Source organism: Ruditapes philippinarum, unplaced genomic scaffold (genome assembly GCF_026571515.1).
Source record: "Ruditapes philippinarum isolate M1 unplaced genomic scaffold, ASM2657151v2 ctg7949_1_1_1_1, whole genome shotgun sequence".
Lineage (NCBI taxonomy): Eukaryota > Metazoa > Mollusca > Bivalvia > Venerida > Veneridae > Ruditapes > Ruditapes philippinarum.
This window is the reverse complement of record NW_026865115.1, coordinates 43,061-65,980: the sequence shown is the minus strand read 5'-3', so window position 1 is coordinate 65,980 and position 22,920 is coordinate 43,061. Positions and strand designations below refer to the sequence as shown.

At 32.7% G+C, this 22,920-nt stretch overlaps 2 protein-coding genes across 2 annotated transcripts in view; one reads left to right on the top strand and one right to left on the bottom strand.

Annotated features, from left to right (window-relative positions):
- LOC132727903 (uncharacterized) overlaps positions 1 to 22,920 on the top strand; it is a 62,835-nt gene that overhangs the window by 12,688 nt on the left and 27,227 nt on the right. The gene's annotated exons all lie outside the window — the stretch shown is intronic.
- On the bottom strand, positions 832 to 15,892 carry LOC132727901 (cytochrome P450 4B1-like). The gene is made up of 9 exons (XM_060713497.1): positions 15,804 to 15,892; positions 15,199 to 15,373; positions 13,274 to 13,540; positions 5,578 to 5,713; positions 4,506 to 4,629; positions 3,784 to 3,982; positions 3,161 to 3,243; positions 2,240 to 2,305; positions 832 to 1,625 (listed from the first exon to the last, which is right to left on the bottom strand). Exons 1-9 carry the CDS (start codon positions 15,890 to 15,892, stop codon positions 1,520 to 1,522), a joined length of 1,245 nt encoding a protein of 414 aa, XP_060569480.1. The 3' UTR covers positions 832 to 1,519.

The window sequence follows — 22,920 nt, the reverse complement described above, 5'->3', positions numbered from 1 at the left end:
AACATTTGAAAAAAGGCACATGCATACATGTATATATCACTGTAATTTACTGTAATATAAGAATTGGAGAAGATTTAACTTAAATCTAAGTCTGAAAATTCATATTTGAGACAGGATGGTGGGGAGTTAGGTGGTAATTATCTGTTCAAGGAACCCTATCTACTAAGTATGACTTTTACTGTCAATACTGTCTTCACAAATTTGTCGGATGAAAGGGTTGCAAAACATAACATATCTTATATAACATATATACTCTTCTAGACGGAACATAGCAAGCTCACTACTTCTCCCCTATTCCACCGCACACCCGCCTCTTCAAAGGCGTATGTACAGTTTCCATTCATATGTTTGATTGACCTTACTTGCAGTAATTAGTTGTTCAGGGATCAAAGGTCAAGGTCATAGTCATTATACAAATGTTATAAGCTTTTAGTAGACCCAGTCTTAAAATTTAAGTAAAAACCGGCTAAAACAGATAGTTATTATCTATAAGCCATTGCCACCAGTATATAGCCAGGTCAGCCTGCACGAAACGCGCAGCATGAGCAGGTTCTATACTTATAGCAAATTGATTTTGTGTTGCTTAAACATTGAATGGACAGTTCGAAATTTAAAGCTGGGTAAATTCGTCATACAACCTCAACATGTAATGGTTGAACAGATCAAAGATGCCGGATACAATACCGGAATTAATCTCCTCAAAAGGACTTGGGAACAGGTATAAACAAGACAGTTCTTTTTCACCTATTGTTGTGACTCGAAGGATAATAGTCTGTTCAAAGCAATTATCTTTTATTTATAGATTGGAAGACACAGTTCATTAGATCAACGTAACATCAATGTGCTTCAGTTTATTAACAATTAGCTCTACAATTGCATTTACAAAAACAAAACAAAACGAACAAGAATAACAAAAATGCTAGGGCAAAGTTTATAGTAGATTACACAATGTTTTAATATTTTTATTAATAAATCTTAGTACTCGAATCCTTACATCAATATCTTTAATAGCTTAACTAATATAAAATGTTGTTTTGATATGAAATGTTTTTCTGATTCTATAGCGTTTTCATCTGATAAGATTCAAAACGCTTCTATCTCTGAGCTTAATGCGAAATGTTATTCTGATTCCATTGCGTTTTCATCACATAAGATACAAAACTTTTCTTTCTCTGTGTTTAAAGTAAAAAAAAAATCTGATTCTATAGCGTTTTCACCACATAAGATACAAAACTCCATATCTGAGCTTAATGTGAAACGTGACACTGATTCTATAGCGTTTTCATCACTTAAGATACATCTCTGAGCTTAATAAGGAATGTTATTCTGATTCTATAGCGTTTTCATCGCATAGTATACATATATCAAGATCAATTTCTTAAGAACAAAAGATAAATTAAGATTAGATTTAATGAAAAAATATAAGACATGAGTTAAATTAATGTTTCACAAATCAATATTTCGTTTTATGTTTTAAAATCGGTATTTGAAATAAAAAACGGTTCCACTTTTCAAAAATTTAATGCTTCCGTTCAATCAGTTTCACGTGCACTCCATTTTGAGACCTCATGATAATATCTGGTAGCAGAACCGGCTCATTCTCCGGGTCAACCAGGAACTCGAACCTTAAACCATAAACAATTGACATAAAGCATATCATATGTGTAAAATATTAAATGTTTTTTTATTAATACAAATTTCTATATAAATATGCATGCATATATAAGTAAAAGCTTTACGACGGTTTTATCATTTTTATCTCATTTTTACATCCATTTTCAAGATCCTTTTGCTTAAAACATGATCGCTGTATCCAGAAAGCTATTCCTATATTTCTAGAACGTGCAAAATCAAGGTCATTCAAAATGATGATGGTGATGATAATGATGATGATTTTGATAATTATAATGATTAATAACGATGACGATCACGAAGATGATATTGATGATGATAACGACGACGACGACAACAACAACAACAATAATCATAATAATTATCATCATCATCATATTCATAAAAAATAAAGGAAAAAATGTATAGAAAATTAGCCACGGTTAGTGTTACCCAGCAATATTATTTGGTTTTCGGTTTTGACATCGTCTCCAGAAAATCTTATTGATTAAACATTAAACAAAAATAGTTCTTAAATTTGAGTACTGTATCCATACTTGTGTAAGTCGCATATAATTCAAAAGTAAACTTATTCATACTAAAGGATCATCAAAAATAAAACATGTACCTGTTAACCAGTTTGGCAATTGTTATTTTGATTTCATTCATTGCAAAAACCTGTCCGATACAATTTCTGAAAGATGAACAAATAGTGTGTTTTTGTAAAATAATGTCAGAAAAAGAACAAGATCTTTATTATAAATATATAATTAAGTTCTGTCAAAAACATAAACATATACGTGTACTATAGTTGTTTCCTAATAACAGAAGAGTCATTTACAAACTGAAGGAAATATTTCAAATATGTGTTTGTTTCTTTTGCCTGCTTAGTCCACAACTCAGTTTTTTGTCACAAACATAACTTCAAACAACTTGCCTCTCACCGTTGTAGGTTCGAGACAGGCAAGAGTCTTCGAATTTTTTTCATGTGAGAAAGCTATCCAGCTAGCTTACGGAACGTCGGTGGTTCTACTCAGGTGCGCGTTTGTGCCTGAAATAACGCACCGAGGGGCAACTGAGGTCTTCCTCCACCAGTAAAGCTGGAAAGTTGCCATATGACATATAATGCGTTTGTGCGACCAAAAATAATGATAAGAAAATAACATCTACCTTAATTAAGTCAAAACACTTTGTTAACCATTAACACGACAAACTACAATGTATTCATAATTTGTAATACGGAATTTTAAAAAAAAATATACTGACGGAAAAGCAAACAATGCAGACCATGACTAGTGGACACAGGTGTGTCGGCTAATCTTGTCTAGACACGGGTAAATCTAATCGTCGCTAGCAAGCCAAGGGGATAAATGTCAGAGTGATTGTTTTTGGCTTAGTACATGGCCTTTACCTGCTACTGCTGTTTTACACCAGTTAATGGTGGTAACATGGCTACTATTTTTATTTTTTGAAAAATTCGTGCAATTAACGGTCCAAAATATAAATGTTATATTGTTGATATACATGTACGTATATGTATAATTATTACCTAGAACCAGCTGAAAATGGAATGAATCCATAAATATCTGTTTCATCTCTTTGGTTTGCACTGAATCTTTCTGGATCAAATACCTTAAACATAAAAGAGGGAGAGCAAAATTACTATTATCATAGCATTAACACATGTTTTAAGTTATTTATCTGTACATGTAACGTAACAACACAATTAATTAGTGGAAAAGTGACATTAAAATACAGCAAATCTTGAACATATAAAAAAACTTCAATGTCAAGTTAAACTTGAATGTTAAATGTTTTTAGATACAAGTGTATACTTCTTGTCAATAGTATGTCTAGAATACGACCCCCCTACCCCCCAAAAAAAAAGAGATAAATATATAAATGAAAATAGTAACAATAAAAATGACTGCCAATACATGCACATCAGACGAACAATTTAAACAATTGAAAATGAATGAAAAAGGAATCTGGAAAATGGATGAACGCTGTTATCGGTGAAGTAATAAAAACAAGAAAGGTGCAGACTTAATTCGAGTCAATCTGTGCATGATTAAGCAAGTAAAGTGCAAAATCCTCCACGCTCCCCTACCCATCACTGACAAAATCCACACGAATTACAGATTGTTTAGGAATATGTTATCTAATACTCGCCTCATGATTCGGCCAAACATCTTTATTATGATGTATACAGTATATTTGTACCCAAATACTGACACCAACAGGAATATCTATACTATCTAAAACAATCGGTGTGTCCGTATGTCTCCGTGCAATCATTGGCACCGGACTGTAGTACCTAAGAACTTCCTTAATAAACGTTGGCAAATATGTAAATTTTCCAAGTTGTTCTCTGAAGTTTTAAAAATTGATTACAATCAACAGAAACATTTAACTCACTGCAAACTAAAGATGTACAGGATAAATGATAATTGACGTACTGAATTGATTCATTGTTACAAAAAATATAATGTTAAACTGTTATTGGTGGAAGATTTTAAAATTCGTACAATTACGTTGTTTTCAAATATAGAGAAAGTACAGAGAAAAAAAGATCCATGTTTTCTAACGGACACACAAACACAAAATATAGTGTTCCCAAACAAAATATTTGTCCTTGTATTTATAACAACAAATATGCTAAATTCATAAAAAATGTGTATGACCTCTTGTCAGGAATTTGGGATGAAGTTCACAAAGAAGTGTACCGAGTTTCAAGCAATACCGCAAAGGGTAAAAATAATAAGTGGGGCGGTACAAAAAAACTTAACAAAAAGTGTGACGCAGGCGCCGACGCCCGAGTGAGTAGGATAGCTCTTTCTTTAAAATAAACATAATAGTCGATCTAAAAATGATGAAGGTGCCAGAAAACGTACGATGATAAGCTGTTCTTTCCACCAATGATATTCCTGACTTCACTGAAAACCTTTTCTTGTAGCACTGGATGTTTAGCCAGAGCAAAAATTGTCCAGCTAATGGCTGACGATGTTGTATCATGACCTAGATTGTTAAAAAATAGTTTTTTTTCTTAAAATAGCGTTTTCATCACATAAGATACAAAACTCCATCTCTGAGCTTAATAAGAAATGTCATTCTGATTTTATAGCGTTTTCATCGTATAATATACGCTCTTAGAGCGCATGCGTAAAACAAATAGGATATCCGAGCCATTAAGAAAAATAGCGGCGGCATTTCCGGCTTGAACATGTTCATATAATACCATTATTTCCTATGGAGACTCCAGGAGTATAATGATCTGGCTGCTATATCTTTGATTCTTTGATATACTTTAGATTTTGTTGTTGTTGTTAGGTTATGATATGCGGCGAATGGTGTGTAAATGGAAAAGCTGTATGTACATGTACTACAAGCATCATTATTACGAGATCTCCCGGGTATATTTGTGCAAACATGTCATTAGATGAACAGATAATTATATTCTTATACATGTAGTTCTATCGTGTACACCAAAATATATATCAATATATCCATAATGAAAATGAAAACATTTGCTTTTGCTGATAAATAAAAAAAACACCCACTTCACACCAACACAAACCCCTTAACAGGTTATTCAAGTTTCAGCTTATCCCGGGGGAGTGGGATTTACCAGCACTTGTATCATTTACAAGGCGGAAAAAAACATTAAATTTCAAATTGTGAATATAAAGGCATAGTTTTTAAAATCAAGATTCTAAATATTCTTGAATCATCAGAGTATTTAATTTTGTTACGTCATAAAACGCAAATTTACCTCAATATTGAATTCATAAGCGATTAAATAAAAATATATACGTATCCTTGCTGATCAGAATATTCGGCTGATGACATGCGCAGCAAGCTTTGTTGTTATTTCTTAAATATTTTTTTTTAATTTTAACACCACAATGAAAATTTATCATTTTTTCATATTTTTATGTATATACATGTATACATGTATTTTCATACCCTCAAATGTAAACGTATCAACTTCATCCTGTATTTCTTGTGCAGACAAGCCAAGCCCATGTTCTTCTCGTGCAGTTAATAATATGTCTAAGAAATCCAGACGGCGCTTCTCAGTCTTGTCATTCTGCTGCTTATCCTTAAAATGAAATAATATTCACTGAATACATTGTTGCTAGGTAACTTTTCTGATAATATATTATTTAGCAGGAAAAAATATATATTCAAGACATTTCTCAAAATCTGTTGACAATATTGAATAATCATGTATAGAAAATATGATAAACAAGATCAACAAGGAAAGGCGGCGTTCAATGAACGCAACCCCCACATGACCAAGCAACAAGAACCAATGGCAAGGAGCCCAGGCGGACCCCAAACAAAAACAGGACAGGGCAAAGACAGAGCACGGACAGTTAATCATTAAATGATAAATAATTTGTAACTGATTAGGAATTCAAAGAAAAAAATAATAGACCCACAAAGGGGAATGGGGCAGGAGACCGGGGGAAGGGGGGGGGGAGTTAATCAAAGAAATAAAAACTAGAGGCAAAGGGGAAGATACTACCGTAGACGAGAAAACAACAAGGGACACAAGCAAAAGTGTCACCAAAACAGTATGAAACAACATAGACATACATCTGAGGAACACAGTGGGGCGCCGCCTTGGAACGGTCAGCAGCATAATAATGACTGCTGGGGAGTTTAAACCGGTTAATGGTGCACCAAACCTCGCTCTTAGCCCCACCATGTTCCTATAAACGAGACAGTGTAAATAAAATGAATCCCCGCCAAGTGAAATTCTAACAGTTGTCATGGTTACAAAAGGTTAAATAAGTAAAACACTAAAATGATCATGTAGACACATATAAAAGTAAAGCCAATGACCATAACAAAAGTACTCAATGTCCTAAAGGAAGACAGAGCTTCAAGAAAATCACCCATAAGGTTTTTATTTTTTAATCATTAAACAGAAAATTGAACACCAGCGTTATACTGTTTTAACGCCAAGAGACCCGTCCTATTTTCTCTTTTTACAACAGTATTGCGTAAGAACGAATTAATGTCATATTTCTGATTCAAAATTGTTTCAATAATAACTAATTATACAGTGTATACATATATAACATGTATTACACAGTTATTTCATGGGTGTTTGTGGTAAAGTCAAATCGGTTGCCCTGAGGTATCAGGGATGGCATTTGAATTGTTGCCAGAGGTTCCAAATGTCACCCACATGAACTAACGTTTTGATTTCCTAATGCTTTGCAATCAAACTATAATTTATATACTGCATCAACATAAATGTATTTATAACATTTTTACAACTGTTTAAATTGTAAACTGTTTACATCTGAATCATACAAACGTTTGATTTGAGCGACGTTAGAGAACCGGAAAGTTGCGGACGGCGTTAACGGAAATGCCCGATGACAGGGGTGAAACACCGGTCAACAGTTTATTTCACAGCATTTCACTTGTTCAATTAAATTAACAGTTGTAAATAAGGAATTAGTAATTTATAGAAGACATTAGGTAATATAATCTTTTGACTAGAGCATTAATTATTTGTTAAATAAGAATGAGTAATTGTGCCATTTGTCCGGTTATTTCAAAAGCAGTAAGATGTGTTCGTTAATTACAATGCTTCCCCTGTACGCCTGCACCTCCAGCCATTTGCACTCTTGTACCTGATGAAGAACATGTTTCAAACAAGATGTTAAAAAGAGATACTCAGCTGAAGTAAAACTGGTTAATTTGCACATGTTAGTTCTTAGTTTTCCATGCAAAGTCATATAGAAATATTATTATAGCTTGCATAACAATGACATAATAATTTCTTGTAGGACAATTAATCTGGAAAATTGGAACACTTTAAGATGTATGTGTTTCTAAACGAACCTTTCGTGTTTCGGTAAGTGAACTCAATTTCTAACACCAACATCTACGCAGTCGGTAGGCAATCATTTTTATAAATACATTGTACTTGATTAATATGCAAACAATATATGAAAATTATAAACATTATATCAATTAAAGACATCAATAATCATATAGTAGACATACATTGAACATCATAAACTGAATCCTGATAAGTTCTGATATTATTTTCGTTATTTTGGACAAAATTAAAACTCAGATCTTGTGTAAAAAAAAAACCTCAGTACGTTCTTACGTAAAATAAACTGTTCACTTGAAAATGTAATGAGATTGAATGCAGTGTAAAATGTTTTGTGTGAGAAAGTATTGTTAAACAGAACTTAAATATCCTCAATTATATTAATTATACACAAACGTCTTATGGATATAGTGCAGTCTAACAGTAAGATACTTTATTGTTGTTAAATAGATTTTAAACAAGCGTTTGACTCGGTTTGGAGAAACGTTCTAAGGTATAAATTACGAATAGAAAATATTAATGGAAACGGTTTTAATGTTATTTTTAACTTGTATAGTTCTATTAAGTCAAAGGTAGTAACAAGTGAAGGTTCTACTAACTTTTTCTTATTGTAATGTTGGTGTTAGACAGGGTGATAATTTGTTCCCACTTTTGTTTAGTATATTTTGAATGCCTTAGAAAACTATTTATATGATAAAAATGTTAATGGATTTTGTAGTATTTTGAATGTGGAAATCTTGCAAATGTACTTGATCATATTTGTTCTTTTGTATGCAGATGATACTGTAATTTTTGCAGAATCTGAAAATGATTTACAAAATGCATTAAATACTTTCAAATCATATTGTGATCAGTGGAAATTAAAAATCAATGTTGATATAACAAAAGTACTGTATTTAGTAAAGGTATATTGACGATAGCCAAGTTGAAATTATTAAAGAATACCAAGTACAAATGTACCATGGCATTTATTTTACTAAAGGTGGGTGGTTTACTTCAACGAAGAAATACATAGCAGACCAAGGAAATAAAGCATTGTTTTCACTTTTGAAAAAAAAAATTAATTTACCAAACGAATTACATATTGATCTTTTTGACAGAATGGTAAAACCAGCTTTACTTTATGGATGTGAAATCTGGGAATTTGAAAATGTTGATATTATTGAAAAAGTTCAATTAAAGTTTTACAATTATATTTTTTACAGTTCGTATTAATTTATACCAAAGAGTTATATCATTTTTGACGAAACTGATAAATTCTTTGAGAGAAAATATCGACAAACTTTATGGTAAAGTTTACAGCATGTTATATGAAATGAATACTTTAAACAATGTTATGTCCCAATGGATCAAAAATGTTAGAAATTTGTTGTGTTGTTTAGGTTTTCAGGAATATCGTACTGTCAGTGTTTCATAAATGAGAAATGGTTGATTCGGTCAATTTTCCGAAATTTAAAAGATGATTTTATACAGAAATGGCATATTGATATACAATTATCATCAAACACGAATATTAATAAAGGTTTATGCCCCCGGGCATATAGTAATTCGACCGTCCGTCCGTCTGTCCGTCCGGCTGTCCGTCTGAGGTTAACCTAGAACGGCAAGTTGGATTTTTCTTAAGTTCTACCTATACCAATGGCTTCATAATTTACACACTTACTAATCCATACAAAGTATATGATGTGGGCAAGTTACATAACTATGGCTTGTTTATCAGATTCCATTTGCACCAAGTTATGGCCCTTTTTAGCACTTAGAAAATGAATAATGGTTAACCCTAATCGGCAAGTTGGAAATATCTTATGTTCTTTATAAACTAATGGCTTAATAATTTTCACACTTACTTATCAATACAATGTACATGATATTGCCAAGTTATATAAATGTGCCATCCATTTTTCCAGTAATTTCCCTTTTTATCACTTTGAAAATAGGGCGTTGTATGGTTAACCTATTCTGCCAAGTTGGATTTATCAAAAAAATATTCACCTAATTTCGTAATTTATTTAATGATATCTTTCATATTTGGTTGGTGGATACCTTTAACGGTCCTCTAATTTTTTGTGGCGTTAGGCGTCTCTAGGTCAAGGACAAGGCCACTTGTGTAATAAATAAATCTAACATTTCTGCTCATACAGCCTTTATTTTTAAGTTAATGTCTTTCATGTTTATAATAGTCATACCAAGGGAGGTCCTCTTCCTTTTCCTTTAGTAAGGGGTCATTTGGGTCAAGGTCTTCAATGCCAAAATATTTGTTTTACACTTTTACAAGTGTATTAATCTTATTCTATCGACAGATGTCTTGTATATTTTGTAGGAACATATAATTGAGGTATTCTCATTTGGATTGAGGTAGGGGTCAGTTGGGTCAAGGTCACCAGTGCTAAAAATAGATTTTTACACTTTTGCTCAAAAGCCTTTATTTATTGACAGATTTGTATTATAATTGGTAGGAAGATAACTTACATGGTATTCTTCCTTTGGATGGAGTTAGGGGTCAGTTGGATCAAGTTCAACAGTGCTAATAATAGATTTTTACACTTTTACCTAACAGCCTTTATATATTGACATATTTTTTTTATATTTGGTAGGAAAATAAGTTGCATGATATTCTTCCTTTGGATGGAGTTAGGGGTCAGTTTGGTCAAGGTCATCAGTGCTAAAAATAGATTTTTTAAACTTTTGCCCATACAGCCTTTATTTATTGACAGATTTATTTCATATTTGGTAGGAAAATAACTTGCATGATATTCTTCCTTTTGATAGAGGTAGGGGTCAGTTGGTCAAGGTCAAGGGTGCCAATTACAGATTTCTTCACATGATTGGTTTTCTTCCATACAAATTAGCTACTTCACTCTCTAAAGTTAAATTATTGACAACAGTGAGCGCGGGGACATTTGTGTTTATCAAACACAGATTCTTGTTTTTTACTAGAAATCATAGGCTGCCTGTGGAAACAGGAAGATGACAGGGCATACCTTCTTCTGAAAGAAAATGTTTCTTTTGTTATGCTGTTGTAGGTGACTAATTTCATTATTTGTTCACATGTCAACAGTTTTTATGAAAGAAAAAATATTTAAAACGTTATTTCTATGTTAATCCCAATTTTTTCAATTGAGAAGAATTGTTAAGTAGTAAAAATAAATTATACTAAATAAACTTAGTATTTCTTATCGAAATTGTATCTAAAAACATGTTACACTGATATGTCCGGATTTCTTGTTTACTTCAAAAATGTTTATTTGCAATTAACATATTTTTATTTGTAATTTTACATGTTTTGTTTGGATTGTACTCATTCTCTGTTTGGCTAGACCTTGTTAACTTTATATGCCGCCATTTTTCGCTGCAATTATTATAAAATGATGCTTATGCTGTTTTCATGATGTAAACATAAGATGGAAATAAAAGTTTGAAATATGAGGTAATGAAGAATAACATCAAAGTCATCAAATACCTAATTTTCCGCTATCAAAGCTCATCTAGTACAAATTTAAAACACGTATACATATTCCAAATGAAATGTATTCCTTTTTGCGACACTGCACACAAATAACATAGCTTCTCTTATTCACCTTTTCAATCCTTCAAAAGCAAATGTGCCCCTTTACAACTAACAAACAATGAACAATTTTGAAAGTTACATCTGACTTATATCAGACAAACAAATAAGAAGTCTTTCAAACAAAATAATTTGAACAATTAAAATTGGTTGGGAAGGTATTTTCTGAAGCATAATCTATATGTTCGGTAGTGAAAATAATTCAATGATTGGCCTGATAAGCAAATACACCAATCTGACATATCAAATTATGATTCTTGGGATAGTCTATGTATCTGTTCCAAATATTTTGGACTGGTAACTTATCAAATTTATCATGAACATATCAAATGTGTCTCAAATAAAACAGTTATAATTGATATTAATACAGTGTTGTTTCCCTTGCATGATCACATGACAAAGGATAGATGGGTTTACGTCACACCGACACAATATAGACTATATGGCGACGTTCAAGCTTAACTGGTAGAGAAAGACCTCGGGTTCTCTCCGTGCATTATTTCAGGAACGAACCGGCCCTTGAATATAACAACCGACGTTCCGTAAGCTAGCTAGACGGCTTATTACTTGAAAGAATCCAAAGTCCCTGTAGGGATTCGTACCTTCAGCGGTGAGGGACAAGTGGTTTGATGTCAACGACCTAAAACACACTGCCACGGATCGTGTTATTGTTTTTAAAAATGTTTCTTCCTCTCGTATTTTCCGAGTATATGGCCTTAAAGAATAATATTATTCAAACACAGTATGTTAGTTTTAGAATTGGATAAATCTTATTATAACAAATTATATGATTAAGCTAGACTTACCTCTAAGGAAAAGGTTAATCATGATTTCATCCACATAAAACTCACTAAGGGCTCTCACAGAGAGAAGACGCAGCTATCAGCAGCCAGTGGTCATATTTTAGAGTAAGTAATGTCGAATAATATCGCAAAAATATCAGTTTAAACGGGAAGGTAGCGGGTTGGGTGTGTGAGCCCTTAGTGAGTTTTATGTGGATGAAATCATGATTAACCTTCACCTTACAGGTAAGTCTAGCTTAATCATATAATTTCATCCTACATATAAACTCACTAATGGGCCCCACAGAGATTTTAGAGTCCTTTTTGCGATATTTTGGAAAGGACATTACGTGCCGTGTACGCCATAGTAAATATTTCTCTTTCATGTTATTATGAAGAACAACGATTTAATTTCAACGATTTTTATAAAGGTATTTTTGTATTTTGCAATTCGGTAAAAACACATGTTTTTCATATTTTTACAGAATGTAAATGCCATGCACAACTATATAGAAAGTAATTAAATACAGCTAAAATTATTATTACTACAGTTCTCTAACTAGCAATATCTATAATAGCCTGCATAGATTTTCAATTGGTATTTGATATTGATTTATTATAATATTTAGCGAATGTCTTTGCATTGCTCCATCCCGCTGAATCAATTATCGTCTGTAAAGGGACTCCACGCATGTGTGCGATTGAAGACGCAGCAGCGCGCGTGCTATGTGATTTATGCACCCCAGCTCTGTGCATAATTAGCTTAATCCAGCGACTAATTGTTTGTTTAGAAACGGCCCCATGAGGCTTGACCGTTGATATCAGTAATTTATTGGTATTTCTGAGGTCTTTCGTTCTCTGTAAATACTCACTAATGACCCTGACAATACACAAGCGTTTATCTGATTTAAAACTGTCAAACAAAAAGGTTGTCGGATGTCGACCAGGTTTAGATGTTTTTAATAAATGTGGAGTGTTTATTATCAATCTTTCGTCTGAAATATTAACGTCTTCCAAACAAATGAGATGGAGTGTTTGACACCGCTGAGCTGACAACAATAAAAACAACATGCTTAATTTTCCAGCCAAAAATAATAAAGTATCATTTTGTGTTTTTGATAAAAAATCTAAAACTGTTCGCACGTCTCATATCTCTTTATACCTCGGAAGTGCCGGCTTTGTGTTAAATACACCTTTCATGAACCGTGATATCAGGTTATTATTGCTGATATCTACGTTTGAAGTTATCTTAACAAACACACAAATTGCTGATCTGGCAATACCAATCGCACTGTAGGTTATCTCTTTTGAATATAGGTGAGACAAAAATGCTATCACTGTTGCTACAAGGGGTTTAAAGGGATCGTGTTTCCCTTCACAGAAATGAAACCATTGTTTAAGATATGTTTCATATTGTTTCCGGGTTGTTCTCCGCTACGAATTAATGATAACCTGCAGAGTTTCATTTGAAATCCCTCTATCTTCAAGCGCTTTCCTGATATGGGAAAAAGCGCCAGCCTCATCTTTTTTAATGGGTGTTTCTTTCCCGGTCGATGGCACAACGTAAGGATGTCCTGAGGGTGTTGAAGTAGAAGGCATGGTGCAACAATAAGTTGTATTAATGTCGGCCACCAAGTCTGTGCAGGCCATATTGGTGCTACTAAACACAAAAGTTCTGTTTGATCTATTTCTACTTTTTGCAGGACCCTGCCAATTACACTGAAAGGTGGAAAACAATAATAACAATTATCATGCCATGGGAATGAAAACGCGTCTATAGCAAAAGCATTTGGGTCAGGTTGTCTTGAAACATACGTCGGAAACTTGTTATTTAAGTTAGATGCAAATAAATCTATATTTAAGGACGGGAAAGACCGACAAATTGCTGTGAAAACATCTCCGCTGATATACTCCATTCTAGATCTTCTTTTCCAGTACGACCCAGTTTGTCTGCCGTGCGGTTCAATGACCCCGATACATGATGTGCTGACGACAAAATGTTTCTTTGAATACACCGATCCCCCGTATTATTTATGTATGATACACTCGTAGTGTTACCCATATAATTTTTTATATAGATATTTCTGTTATGTTTAAAAGCGGCAATAGCCCAACTTGACACGCTTTTAATTCTAACACATTGATATGTTGATTTTGTTGTTCCGCCGACCAAAATCCATTTGTTCGTCTATTTTCTGTTTTATCATACGCGCCCCACATATGTCCCGAAGAATCAGTAAACATAATGTTATTCGGGTCAGGCGACGTAATACTTTTGAAACATGAATGTATATGAGTGATCCACCATCGCAAATGTTCCAAAATATCTGGCGTGATTGTAAAAAACTATTAAAATTACCCTTATGGTTTTTCAGTTCCGTTTCTTTATGTCGTTCTAAAGGTTTTATGTACAACGGAGCATGCATAACCCCCGGTGATGCTGCAACCAGTTTGCCAATAATCTTTGAAAATTTTTGAATTGTTATTCGCCGGTATGTTATAATGTTATTGCAAAGCTCTGTGATATCATCACATTTTTCCTTTGTTAATCTTATAGTCATTGTTTTAGAGCACAGCACAAATCCCCAAAATACAATCTTTTTTCGACGGAACCAGGACAGATTTACTCATTGAAATTGTAAATCCTAACTTGTCTAATAAATCAATTGTTTCGCTGATATTTCGAGCACAGGCGGAGTATGACTGACCTTGCAAACATGCGTCGTCGATATAAATTGAACTTAAATGACCCCGCGCTCTTAAATGAGAAAAAAACTGGCTTCAACAGTTTAGTGAATATCATAGGGCTTTTTGCAAATCCCATCACAAGCGCTGTAAATTGATATTTTACACCTTCGAAAAAGAAACGAAAATGCCGTCTGTTCCGTTCGTATATAGGTATAGTGTAAAAAGCATCAGAAATGTCGACCTTGCCGAAATAACAATTTTTCCTCATTGCTGTGATCCCAAAGTTTCCATTTTAAACTGTATTTTGCTGACGTAGTTGCTATTGAAGGATTTTAAATTCAAAATAATTCTAATACGTCCGTCTGATTTTGGTCTTGTGAATATATTCGAAATGTATTCTCCGTCCAAGTTTTCGTCTGCAAGTTCTATTATTCCTTGATATAAAAAAACGTGTAATTTCAAACTGTATTGCTTGTTTTTCGGTTTCTTTAAAATAAAAATGGTTTTGGAATTTTATACTGAAAAGGAGTTGCTGACAGCTGTACCCGATAACCGTTAACAGTTTCTAGTATCCATTTATCTTTGGTTATTTTTCTCCACTCATTCAACGCCATTCTGGTCTTCCCCGCCCGAACATTGTGTGAAGTATTAATAATGGTAGAGGAATATTTCATATTATGATTACTTACTTCGGATATTACTTTTTCTGTGCTCTTGATCGGACAGTATTCTTTTTCTGCTGTTTTGTTCTGTAATTGTGATTTTGACGCCGTCGCTGTAGATTGAAATTCATGTTGCCCTGTGAATTGAACGCATGTTTCTGTTTGTGCTGAGGCACCAGGGTCGCCATACCCTGGCGTTTCCCTAAAAAAGAACGTCTGGAAGTACATGTAAATTGCTACTTATTGTCCCTTAATTTTTTAAGTTCTTCATCTTCTTTATCGCCAAACAGATGAGTGGCAGATTGGTTTGCTGAAAAAATTGGCCTATAAAGCGGGAGAAGTCTTTTCTTTATCCTGTCAAGTCTCATCTGAGAAGTAGTGACAAAGGCATTGGTTAACAGTTTGAAAGTATCCCCAATCAACTCTTTCATTTTTGGTGTCCATCTGTCTTTAACTCATCCATGGCCTTCAATACCGGTACCAAAGCAGACGAAAAATGTTTCTGTGTTCTCTGCAACAGAAAATCATGTGCTTTGACTTGAGATGGCAACTGTCGCCCCAACTGCTCATTCACCAAACGTACTTGTAGAAAATCTAAATTGTTAGGCCTCTTGTGTGTGTCCAAAAGTTACTTTTTTTTCTTCTTTCGGTTGCTCAAAGTGGCTAGTTTGTCACTTATCGCCGCTCCTGTTTCTGAGGCATCCTCGAAGAAATCCACCATGCAGAATTCATCATCATCATCATCATTTCTGTCGGTGACCCCAGATCGGTGAAAAAATATCCCACGCTTTCGTGAATCATCCCTCGTGCAAAACCGTTTCGAAGTGGATGTTTCTTCCAAAGTAACTGCAGGTCTTTTTTAAAGGATTAACGTCAGACCTCATTTCATTAAGAGGATCCGTTAAACCTTTTATTGCATTTTGGATGTCTTCTAACTGACTAGAAGATCCTGCAGGTGTCCCGAATTTTTCAAATATATTGGGAATATTGGACTAGTTGTTTCCGACCTCTAGATCGTCGGCCATGATTCTGAAAAAAATGTTTGTTTTTAAACATTTCTAGCAGCAGTCCATTTAAGCAATAAAATGAAGTAGAAACATATATAAACGATTAGAATTTTTATCGCAGTCAGGCGTAAATAACGCCGTCATATAGATCTCTACATTAATCATTAATTCGTCCCTCTGTGGTATGCAAAACGCCTGGATTATTTTTATTATTATTAATATTATTATTATTATTATTTTATTTATGTATGTCATGTTGCATGAACTCGCTCTATTGGAAACAAATATATAATTTGTCTGTGGTGTTCAGACCATTTTAGCTTTTTCCATGGTGTTTGGATAAGCATAATTACGAACAAATGTATCTTTTGTCTGTGGTGTTCAGACAGTTTTAGCTTTTCCATGGTGTTTGGATAAGCATAATTACGAACAAATGTATCTTTTGTCTGTGGTGTTCAGACAGTTTTAGCTTTTCCATGGTGTTTGGATAAGCATAATTACGTACAAATGTAACTTTTGTCTGTGGTGTTCAGACAGTTTTAGCTTTTCCATGGTGTTTGGATAAGCATAATTACGAACAATTGTATCTTTTATCTGTGGTGTTCAGTACAGTTTTAGCTTTTCCATGGTGTTTGGATAAGCATAATTACGTACAAATGTAACTTTTGTCTGTGGTGTTCAGACAGTTTAGCTTTTCCATGGTGTTTGGATAAGCATAATTACGAACAATTGTATCTTTTGTCTGTGGTGTTCAGACAGTTTTAGCTTTTCCATGGTGTTTGGATAAGCATAATTACGAACAAATGTATCTTTTGTCTGTGGTGTTCAGACAGTTTTAGCTTTTTATTTGAGCTGTATACATTTGTCTATAAGTTCATAATACAACACTTTAACTCCTTCAATTTATGTGGCCATTGCATCACGAATAAGCCTCATTTGTTTACGATAATCATATTTCTGTTATTCGTTTTGTTTACAATTATATTCCCTTATTCGTTTTGTTTACAATTAAATCACCTTATTCGTTTATTTTACAATTATATTCCCTTATTCGTTTTGTTAACAATTATATTTCCTTATTCGACTTGATTACAATTATATTTCTTTTATTCTCTTTGTTTACTGTTTTAATTCTCTTATTTGTTTGGTTTCCCTTATTTGTTTTTTTTAACAATTAAATGTTTTCTTAATCGCTTTGTTTACAATCATTTAATCATCATTACAATCATCTTATTCGCTTACAACATTGTTGTAATTGTATTTTAAAGATGGATTGCTTTCAACCGTTTTATATGAAACAATAAATGCACAGAGTAACAATGTAATTTTATCATCAAATTATATGACTTATATGACTGTTAAGATATAAACAAAGTAAATGTGTTTAACAAAAATCAAGACAATATTGAATAATTGAGATATTTCACTCTCTTTTAGTCTTTAGCTTTGAACTATAATATGTCTGACATATTTAACACATCTTCTAGATCTTTTTGGAAATAGTTGAGTGTTTCATGATGGTGTTTGAAAGCTACTTTGGCTTTTTCTTAAATCTTCTACAAATAAAAATAAGAACTTAGTAGTTAAGATCGACATGGTCATATTTTAAACTTTATATATAATTAATTGAGTGATATAATTTATCTTTAAATGTTTATCTCTATCCTTATTCGAAATTTGACAGAAAGGGCCGAGACGTTGCGATTGGTTGTATCCGTATGTGTACAAACGTAGTATTTAAAGGTTTATAATAATATTATGAATATTATTTAAAACAAATAAAAATTAAATATAACAATTTCATTAAACACGAGTCAAGATCTATTTGCATAAAATAATAATAATGATAATAATAATAACAACAACAACATAAAAAACAAACAAAAAACACCACAACCAAACAACAAGAAACACGTTAAATCTTAATTTGTACAGGACAAGCTTTGTTAATAAAAGTGGGAGCGGAAAAAAAACAAATAAACAACCCCAATCAGAAGAAGTAAAGGCCCATTCTTAGAGCTGGTATTGAATTGTCTTGTTGGCATTTTGGCAATTGCTAAATTTATAGTATGATTTAGAATTTTGTATAAAAGTGTAAATACCTTTTTATTTACATTTTGCTACCTTTATGACAAACTATCTAACATGCAACACATTCTTAGTGGATAAACATCTAACATGTTCTTCATTCATTATTACAACTTTATAAAAAAAAGAATTTTTGCCCTTTCTATGTTAAGAGAAAAGAAAAATATCTGAGGCTTAATGTCCTTTTAGTTATCGTTTAAAAGAAAGCCTCGGAAATGCTTTTTTTGTTCCTCAATAGCTTTTCATTGTGGGGTACTTTTAGTTGAAAAAAATGCTCAATGGCCAATTACTAGTACCTGAACAATCTGTTTCTTCTGTTGATTTTTAGGCAATTAGTACATGTTACCCCTTTTTAAAGAATTTTTATAAAATCTTTTCTGAGGCAAAATGTACCTTTAAACATATTTAACAATTTCAGTTTCAAAAAATTTGCTCGTTGGTCAATTACCTGAACAATCTGTTTCTTCTGTTGATTTTTTGGCATTTAGTACATGTTACCCCTTTATAAAGATTTTTAAAAAAATCGTTCCTGAGGCAAAATGTACCTTTAAACATATTTAACAATCTATTCTTGTACATATTCATCATCATGAAAACAATGCTCTGCTTACATCAACAGTTTTATCACTCGTTGAAGTTGGATTCGCTTCACTTATTTAATTAGTCAAGGTTACAGCTGTATATAACAGTGCACTAAACAATGCTTCTACATAAAATTAAAATTTAACATGTTTAAGCTACATTATCCTGTTTGCTAAAATTTGTATATTCAGGTTCAAGTTTTACACAACAATAGCAAAAATATCTTATTTTTGTCTAGTCATTGCAAGACGAATGGTCGTAAACATAAGAAAATATCTTGAAATAGGGTGATCCGTCGAAAGAGGTTACAATAACAATATTATATAAAAATTGAGGACTTGATTTGATTGAGACTGTTCACGGGAGATAACAGTGCAACATCTCTCACGGCCAAACCCCCTAACACCGGCTTTAGCGCGATTTTCAACACTGACCTGTTGGAATCAATGATCCCATAGGCCCCAGAAAAAACATTACAACATTAAAGTAAAAAATGTGGCATTTTTAACAGCAGCCACACGGCGCTTAACACCTGCTTAATGATGTATAAAAATCACGAAAAGAACTCCATCCACGCTAAATATTGATATTGATTGTCTAGGCCATCTTACATTATAGATTAAATCATTCATCATTTTAGGGAAAATGTCACAATATATACTGACTGAATAGCGAGCTGTGCAGACCGTGATCAGACTGATATTTGCTGCGTTGTCTTTGTGGAATGCTTTCACGCCGAACATTTTCTTCCTAATAAATCGTTAATTTCCTGAACGTTATTTTCACAATTTTCGGTACGTTTATAACCAGAATTTAGTATATAGCTATCAAGGATGAGTGATTATAAATAATCTAATGCCCAATCTTTTGGAAAAGAAATAAACGTTCGGAAATAACCGATTTGCTTCGATATTGGCCGATGTAAGAATTTTTGGCGGGAAGTCATTACAGTACGGATACCTATTTACATCAGTGATTAAGAAGTATGAAAAGTAAAACAAGACTGATGTCATGTTAATGAAATATAAGGTTGATGTAATGTTATTGAAACATTTGATTTAATTTAAATTACTAATAAATGCTTTATAAGGAACCTATTACGTAAGTTTGTACTCATTATAGCGCAACCCCGCTATTTTCAAATAAAACAAAATTCTAATCCAAAAGTAAACCATCATCACCATCAAATACGCTTTTTTTGGCAAATGCCAAAAATTTTGCTTTAATAAGTATGCAAGATTTCCTTTCTTTTTTCAACTTAAGTTATTTTCAAAATGTATCCACATGATATTGCGTAAGCTTATACAGTGTAGGTTATTTCCATTATAAACAAAGATATTTCGTAATTAAGAGTGTTGAAAATTGAACTCAAGAGCGCACCTACATCGATGCATGTTGATGTAAAAAAAAATCATGTTCGTGCAAAGGATTGCATATAATTGCATGTCTCGCTTCAATCATGGAAAAGACATCACGCAATGAATAAGTATATAAGCTGGTGATTATGAGGCTTCAATTCGAGTGAAAGAAGGAGCGAAAGACTGTATTGATAGACCATCATCCTTTGGAGAATTAGGAACCGACTTTATACAATGGAAATGGTGTTCAGTCTTGTATTATGCACGGTGCTTTTGGGCGCAAATGCAAACTATGTTATACGTTTGAATGGCAGAGTAAATTTACCAATGGCGGGAAACGACAGTTGCCGTAAGTCAAAGTTTTTGTTATTGTTTTTTTTCCATTTTTTAGATTTGAAAATATAATAAAATATTATCACACATTGATTTTAAAACGATATGTTAACGCGATACTACAGTAATTTAGTGACGCCATTGAAATGTTAATGTAGTATTCCAATAATGATATGTGGCGTGAGTTTACTTTAAAAATGATACAATATGTGACTTTTGTCGTCACATGTCTTTTTCTTTTCTTCATAAGAATATTAACTAGTAATTGGTACCGTTAAGAATATGTTTTCATAAATAATCAATTAAATGTTAAAGCTGCATGCCTCAAGTTGAGCATAATTTTTCAAGAAAACCAACCTTGAAAAAATGAACTAAAGTTTTTAGAAAAGTAAAAAAATATATTCACAAGTCAAGAAATGATTTATATGTTATATGCAATTAATGACTGACTTTTCAGTATTTATCACAATTTTATAACGCAGTAAGGGCTTGTTTTGCGTATTCTAACCTATATTTTTGGTAATAAATTACTAATAATCGTAGATTTTAAGTTTCGTTTGCAATGTGAAAATTACTTTCTTTGTTTACATTGAAAACATTTTACTTTTCATTACATTGTTTTAAAATTTTCAATTAATAAGAATAAATCTGACGACATGCTGCTTTTGAAGGCGAAAGACAGATTAATCATTCCCACGCTAAATAGCTTAAAGAATCTTGTCCATCTTTCAATATAGACTCAAGCATTCTTCAGTTTAAGGCAAAATTTCAAAACATATACTGACTGAAAAGCAAACAGTGCATACAAGAAAATGTCGTCTGACCATGGTCCGCACTGGTCGTATGAGTAGCTTTAGTTGCCGCCAGAAGAAATCGAATGAGATTTAAAAGGCATACTCATTGGTTATATATTGCAACCATAAAAAATCTGTGAAAGTAAATGAACGAAACTTATGCCTCATTTTAACTTATATATAAATACAAACATTGTTTAATGTACAAGTCATTCTTTGACAGAATACTTTTTTTATCCATTTCACACAAAGGTTTTCGTTTAATGATTATTTATGAAAGATTACATATATTCATGAATGTTTTATGAATTTTTTACAGAACGCCAAAACTGTTCGCCACAACCGGCAACTCACGGAAGTTTAAGAGCTTTATTTGCTCAGTTAAAAGGAGAGATTGACAATACGTGGAGAAGGAATGAAATTTATGAATATAGTAATGGTAACATCAGAGTATCTCAAACAGAATGTGATAAGAACATCAATGGTTTGTTTTATTATTATTATTTTTGTTGTTGTTGTTGTTGTTGTTTATAAAATAATCATTCTATGTTTGATCGGCTGTGTTTTTCGTCATACTACATACAGTGTTTTGCGATACCAATGTCTATGGACTCTGAACAAAAAATACTCGTCTCATCCTTCAAGAGACATTGCTGTTTTTAAGTATTTGCCGATTTATATGCCAATGCCATTTTTAATATGTCATTGATGTTTTATATGCCATTGTTGATTAATAAGTCATCGCCGATTTATATGTCATTGCCGCTTTATATGTCATTACTGATTTTAAGTATTTGTCGAATTATATGTCAATACCATTTTATATGTCATTGCAAATGTACAAGTCATTGTCTATTAAGATGTCATTGCCGATTAATAAGTCATTGAATTGACGAGTTATATTTCATGCCGCTTTATAAGTTAATAAGTCATTGACGATTTAAAAATAAATATTAAATATGGGATGTTGCAAATATCAAATATAGGAAGGTGCAAATATCAAATATTGGAAGGTGCAAATATCAAATATTGTATGGTGCAATTATCAAATATGGGAAGGTGCACAAATCAAATATAGGATGGTGCAAATATAAAAAGTGGGAAGGTGCAAATAACAAATATGGGATGGTCCAAAATATAAAATATCAACCGATATTGTGTAGTCCTTGCCAGCGTTATAGAGCTAAGTCAGTATGCATATCCGTTCAGTCTGACCAAACAGTCAACAAGTCCGCGCAATGAGATCAAGCACTATACTGTTGACTTACTAATTTTGATTCCCGAAACTTGCGTGTGATAATGGCATCGATAATGTATGAAAAACACAGGTGATAACACTAAAGGCTGATTTGAATCAGAAAATGCGTTTGTAGATTCCATGTAAGCGTTATTGTTCGCGTTTTTTGTGCTCTTTTATTCAAGTGAATTGGTCTATAATGGAAGGTCTGAAATGCAATAGATAATTATGTCGGTTATTTGTAGTATCAGACAAGAACAACAAACTACGAAATAATTATTTATGAATGTTGTTGACAAGTGCGAGAAACATGATCCAATATTACAGTATATTCATATAGCAGATAATAA

What these genes read in the sequence shown, in the direction of transcription:
- LOC132727901 (XM_060713497.1), bottom strand. Translation starts at nt 15,892, where the DNA reads ATGGTGGATTTCTTCGAGGATGCCTCAGAAACAGGAGCGGCGATAAGT. An exon ending in TGATACGTTTACATTTGAGG is followed by an intron (nt 4,630 to 5,577) that starts GTATGAAAATAC and finishes TTAACAATCTAG; the next exon opens with GTCATGATACAACATCGTCA. An exon ending in CCATTTTCAGCTGGTTCTAG is followed by an intron (nt 2,306 to 3,160) that starts GTAATAATTATA and finishes TTCATCTTTCAG; the next exon opens with AAATTGTATCGGACAGGTTT.